The 6,000-nt window shown below is 43.8% G+C and overlaps 1 protein-coding gene across 6 annotated transcripts in view; it reads left to right on the top strand.

Annotated features, from left to right (window-relative positions):
* Positions 1-6,000, top strand: part of otofa (otoferlin a) — a 123,403-nt gene that overhangs the window by 104,663 nt on the left and 12,740 nt on the right. For 3 of the 6 annotated variants that reach the window (XM_031581421.2, XM_031581419.2, XM_031581420.2), the window contains 8 exons: positions 1-72; positions 1,048-1,118; positions 1,423-1,452; positions 1,729-1,869; positions 2,265-2,340; positions 3,878-4,026; positions 4,451-4,588; positions 4,717-4,854. The exon at positions 1-72 is cut by the window's left edge and continues 94 nt beyond it. In XM_031581421.2, coding sequence (XP_031437281.1) covers positions 1-72; positions 1,048-1,118; positions 1,423-1,452; positions 1,729-1,869; positions 2,265-2,340; positions 3,878-4,026; positions 4,451-4,588; positions 4,717-4,854 — 815 coding nt within the window. Of the gene's footprint in view, positions 73-963; positions 1,119-1,422; positions 1,453-1,728; positions 1,870-2,264; positions 2,341-3,877; positions 4,027-4,450; positions 4,589-4,716; positions 4,855-6,000 lie in introns of all 6 variants that reach the window. The other 3 variants (XM_031581417.2, XM_031581418.2, XM_031581416.2) reach the window with 1 other exon arrangement.

Raw genomic sequence — 6,000 nt, 5'->3', positions numbered from 1 at the left:
CCGTCACCAGCCTACGCAAGTTCCTCTACGCTCCAGTAGACAAGAACAACGCTCGCAGCTGGGGCCACACAGGTACACACACACACACACACACACACACACACACACACAGGTACACACACACACACACATACATACACACATACACACCTGTGCAAGTTCCTCTATGCTACACCAGACAGGAACAACACTCGCAGCTGGGGCCACACAGGCGCACACACACACACACACACACACACACACACACCTGCACAAATTCCACTATGCTCCACCAGACAAAAGCAACATTAACAGCTGGGGCCCACACAGGTCTACATTACATTTACACACATACACACACAAACACACACACACAAGCACATATATCACATACCACATAAACATAATAACAGGTGTGTTATGCATGACATTTTATAACCATTTGGTAATCTCTTGTAAATGGTTTATTAACACTGCTTATTATAAAGCGTTATAAAGCGTTACTGGGTCTACTTGGAACTTTTTTTGGACTAGTTGCTGTGGTTGGGGAGAAATTCTGGTTCCGTGTCTAGGTAGTAGGAGAGCTGAGTTTTGCCTTTGTTGTAGGGCTGTAAATCTTAATCTTAGAACCTAACAGTGATATACAGGGCTCCTCTTCAGCAGGTTCTAAGGCCTTGTCAGATGAGGAGGCCTTTGTGGAGCATTCAGTCTTGTTCTCCGTCAGCTGTGTTTGCACACAGAAAAGAGAGAAGAAACTCCTGCCTCGCCCCATCTTAAAATCTGTCCCTGCTAAGAACTCCGCCTGAGCTGTGACATCTTACCCCCTCCAAAGCTACATTCTTCTGCTGTATTCACAACTTCCCTCCTTCTCTTCCCCCTCTCTCCTCTTCCTCTTTGGGGCACTGTCTTCTCCTGTCCGCTCCTTCTTGCTTCTGTCCTGGGCTCCACAATTGACCTCTGGCCCCTGACCTTCCGCCACCCCAGCTAGTCTTCTGAATGGCTACATGGCGCTGACCAACGGGGCATCCCGCTCTTGCTCCCACTCCCGCACCCCCTCTCGCCCCCCAGGTGACATCATGGTCAACATGGACCCCGAGCTGAACGTCAAGAAGATGGATACTGTGGTCAGGCTAGACGCCGTGAGTGACCAGCAGCACAAATGACCATCACACTTAATACCCCATTAAACACCTCACTGATGACCAGCACATTTAATACCCCATTAAATACCTCACAGATGACCAGCACATTTAATACCCCATTAAACACCTCACAGATGACCAGCACACTTAATACCCCATTAAACACCTCACAGATGACCAACACACTTAATATCCCATTGTAGTGATGTGTTCTGTGTTGTTTGCTGTGTAATTGTATCATGTGTTTTTTGTATATGTGCATCTGGTGTGACTTCCTGTTTTGTATTGTGTACCCCTGTAGACATCTGATGCAGTCGTTAAAATTGATGTGGTAAGTTTAACTAAGAGTGTTTGATAAGCTTACAACTTGCCGTGTTTTCCTTTATAAGTAACACTCTCTCTCTCTCTCACACACACACACACACACACACACACACACACACACACAAACACACAAATACATTGTCAGAACTGCAAGAGGTTATATTTTCCTCTGATACTCTCAGTGTCCTCTTGTCTTTTGCAATACCACTTCAGCACTTGATGTTTTTCAGCCACAGTGGGAATGAAATTAGTTAATGAGTTTGTTTTTCTTTGTTTGTTTCAGAATGAGGATGAGAAGGACAAAGACGGCAAGAAGAAGAAGAAAAAGAAGAAGAAGGGAGAGGAGCCGGAAGAGGAAGAGTTGGATGAGAGCATGCTGGACTGGTGGTCCAAGTACTTTGCCTCCATAGAGACCTTGATGGAGGTGGGCAGCTTTTAGTTCACTCACCTTCACAAGCACATGTGTCCGAACACTCCTGTAAATACACAGACAAACTGCACACCACACGCACACACACAGACACACACACACAGACACACACACACACACACACACTTTTGGAATGATGGAGGTTAGTTTACCCAACCCCTTAAACAATGTATCAATACACTCTAAGAAATACAAAAGATGTGCAACACACACATACACAAACAAACACACACATACACAAGCAAACACACACATACACAAACACACACATATACTCATTTGGAATGATGGAGGTGGGCCCCTATTAGTTGACCAACCCCTCAAACACACTTGCACATATACACTCATGAGGAATGTTCTGGAATGATGGCTCTCTGTGTGTCTGTCAGGCGTTGCGAGCGCAGGAGGCCGCTCAGGCGGAGGCGGATGAGAGGGAGGACCTGGAGATCGCTGCAGAGGGAGCAGGTAGAACCCCCTCCAGCACGTGTCATTGTATCACACTACCTCACCGTCTGTGACACTGAACTCACAAGTCAGGTCATGTTGTAGACCACTCACATGGAGCTCAAGTTAGCTTAGCTTTTAGAACATTCACATGGAACACAGCTCAAATGTGCCCGTGCCTTAGAACATGCAAGTGGAGTTTAGCTCTAGTGAACTAATGTTCTAGAACATTCACATGGAATACAGCTTAAATGTCTCCATTCTTAGAACACAAAAGTGGAGTTTAGCTCTAGTGAACTAATGTTCTAGAACATTCACATGGAATACAGCTTAAATGTCTCCATTCTTAGAACACTAAAGTGGAGTTTAGCTCTAGTGAGCTAATGTTCTAGAACAGTCACATGGAACACATGTCAAATGTGTCCATGCCTTAGAACACTCAAGTGGAGTTTATCTCTAGTGGGCTAATGTTCTAGAGCAGTGACATTGAACTTTTCTGTACGCGTAAGGTTTTTTATAATAACATCTGTGGTTACCATGCAGGATAAATTAATTTAGTTTGCCCAGCCCTAGATGATATTGAGAACTGCTGACCGGTTGATCTGCCATGATTTTTAAATAAAAGCTCTTGTGGTGATTTAACTAATTGTCTCAGTACAGCTTTTATCTTCTCCTTGTCAAAAGTGTCCATGAGGATACGGCTTAGTCGAGTCTTCTGAGAAACTGAGATTAGGGTATTAAGTGAGCTCACACACTAATGTAATTATCTGTGTTGAAAGTTTCCTCTGAAGTTATCTTATGTTGTTTTTAATTAGGTATATATATCTCTCTATCTGACTAAGTCTTTTGTCTGATTTAATTTAAATGACTTCACTGACTGTTTTCCTTTCCGATTGCCTGCATCTTAAGTTTCTGTTTTGTGAAGCCTCCAGACTTGTACTACAGATGCATGAAAGCTTTAGCGTGCCTCAGTTATCATATGTACCATGCCACTCCTCCCATCACAGCCCCCTCATATGAACCATAACCTCACCCAATATAATCCCATACTAAAACATGCATGCATTCTCCAGCAGCCTAATGCCCCCCTGCACAGTCAGCCTGTGCCTTTCCCAAATGACCCTCTGTCTGGTCCGAACAGATGAAACCCCATCCCTGCCTGGACATTACTAGTCACTGATCAAACTAACAGCTCAGTATCCACTAATTTTGCCTGACAAACTATATTTCAAGTAGAATTAATGAATAGCTTTTTTCCCATATAATATTTAAAGACAAATTTATCCATATAATTGATAGTAATTATGTTAGCTTGCGTAGCTGCATGTCTTTGGAACATGTGTTTTGGTCATTTGTGGATTGTCATCTTGAAAAATCGATATGGACTTAAGTGGAATAGGCCTGTTGCCGTTGACGATTGTTGGAGGTGGGAGTGGGCTTACTTTCTTGTTGTCATTTTGGAGTTTTCCACACGTTAGAAATTCCATATTCCATCTCATCCTGTTCATCCCATGTCTCCACCCATTCCAATCCCACGCACTCCTGCCATGGACCTCAGAGCTCAAAGCTGATGACTCTCCTGTGAAAGGCACCAAGCCCAAGGACAAGGCCAGAGACAAGGCCAAGAGCTCCAAGGACAAAAAGAAGAGCCAAGCCGGAGAGGGCCAGGACAGACGGCCCACCAAACCCAGAGTGGATGAGCTGCTGGTCAGTGACTGCTCAGTCAAACCCTTTTAGTTAAGCTCTTTCAGTTAAGCACTTTTGCAGTCACCAGCTTTTCACCAACAGGATACCAGTTTGCCATGCCTTTCATGCCTGTGTACATTGTTTCTCATTTACCCTTAAAATCAAGGATCTCAGTGTACATGTTCAAAGTACAGCACTTAAAGGATGGTGATTCTTCAGACACATAAAATGTTGCACTTCCCTTAGTCTCTATAGGAACTTCCATTTAGTTAACAATTGTTTATTATTAACTTTGTACATAACATGATTTCATCTGTGAAGATCTGTTTTTGGAAGCATTTGATGCCATTTGAAAGGGATATGTCAGTGCCTGTCTGATACGGGTAATTTGTACATTGAGGTGAGTTCCAGTTCTGTCCAACATGGTGTGTTTGTGCTTGTTCAGGCATACAGTAAGGAGTTGGAGGGCGAGTTCAACAACTTTGAGGACTGGCTCCACACCTTCAGCCTGTACAGGGGCAAAGCTGGAGACGATGATGAGCACCACCTGGCGGATGACGACAGGATTGTGGGCAGATTCAAGGTACGAGAATCATACCAGCAAAACACATCACAGGTTCAAGTATGAAGACGCGCACATCGCACATTGTTAGCTGACCTTGTGTAACAAACGGTCCACTCTAGGTGACTTCTTCTGACCTTTTGACCTAGGGGTCGGTGTGCTTGTACAAGCTGCCCCTGTCAGAGGAGTTCTCCAGAGAGGCGGGCTTCGACCCCAACATGGGCATGTTCCAGAACATTCCCCACAACGACCCAATCAACGTGCTGGTCAGGGTTTACGTGGTCAGGGTAAGACACTAGCCTAACCATTGTGTGTGTCCCTATTTTGTCACGAGTCGGGACATATTTGGCCAAGGACTCTGAGTCTGTTTTTGTATTTTCATGTGGTTTGTGTTTTTGTTGTCCATGTGCTTTAGTCCTGGGGGGTATTCGTCGTAGCTCGCTAAACGGTTTAGCGAGCTAATTTTCAGGCTAAGATAAAAAACGCCCCTCTTTTTGGTTCGTGGAAGCAACTTTTGATAAATCACCATAGTTACATATCGATTAGCACTAACCTGCTCCAGGGCAGGCTAACTTAAGTGTAGCTGGATAAGCTTGCCACACCCCCGGAAAAAGGAGGGATCCCATTGACCAAGGACTGATATTAGAGTTAGATTAGCGGAGGGAGAGAGTTCTTTGCGATCGCCAAGATCCATTATTCTTGTATGAGCGCTACCGATTCAGCCGACAAGGAATCATTAATTTACAAGACCTTCTCGAGTCATTTATTGCAAACACCACATTGACTGTCTTGCGCTTTTTTGCGAGTGGTACATTTTTGTAGTGTCGGTGATGCGGAGAACAAAGCACTCATAATTATATGAGTGTTATTAGTACACCATAGCATATCATTATTGTAGAAAATGATTACGGTGGACTCATGATAAGAATAGAGAGAAATACAGACAATTTATTTTCACTGCTTCAATTTATTTTATTTGTTATTAATACATTTAGTCATTTAACAGACGCTTTTATTCAAAATGACTTCCAAGGGAATGTAAAACTACATCGAGGAAGGAGGTGAGGGGATTTGAACTAGCAACCATGCAGATTCAAACCGGTAGAGGTAACCTCTGTACCAGCTGACACTTGCCGTCAGGTATTCATACATAGCTATCACCCTATAAACATCCCAACACACCTTGCTCTCACAGCGGTGGTGGTGTTGAATTTTGCCATGATTATGGTCTTGTATTCTTCATAAGCGTTCATGTTCATCTCCTACTCGCCAGCGGAGAAAAAAAGAGCCCTTTTCTTTGAGTTTAGAACCATTATACCGTTAGAAAATCATGGTTTTGGTGATCGACCTTTCCTGCCTTTTGAAGTAGGACGTGCACGCGCAAATGCCATGATAACTTTAGCCTGCTTGAAATTAACCACATGATTAGGATG

This window comes from Clupea harengus, chromosome 15, assembly GCF_900700415.2.
Source record: "Clupea harengus chromosome 15, Ch_v2.0.2, whole genome shotgun sequence".
NCBI lineage: Eukaryota > Metazoa > Chordata > Actinopteri > Clupeiformes > Clupeidae > Clupea > Clupea harengus.
This window is presented reverse-complemented; position numbering and strand designations above follow the sequence as displayed.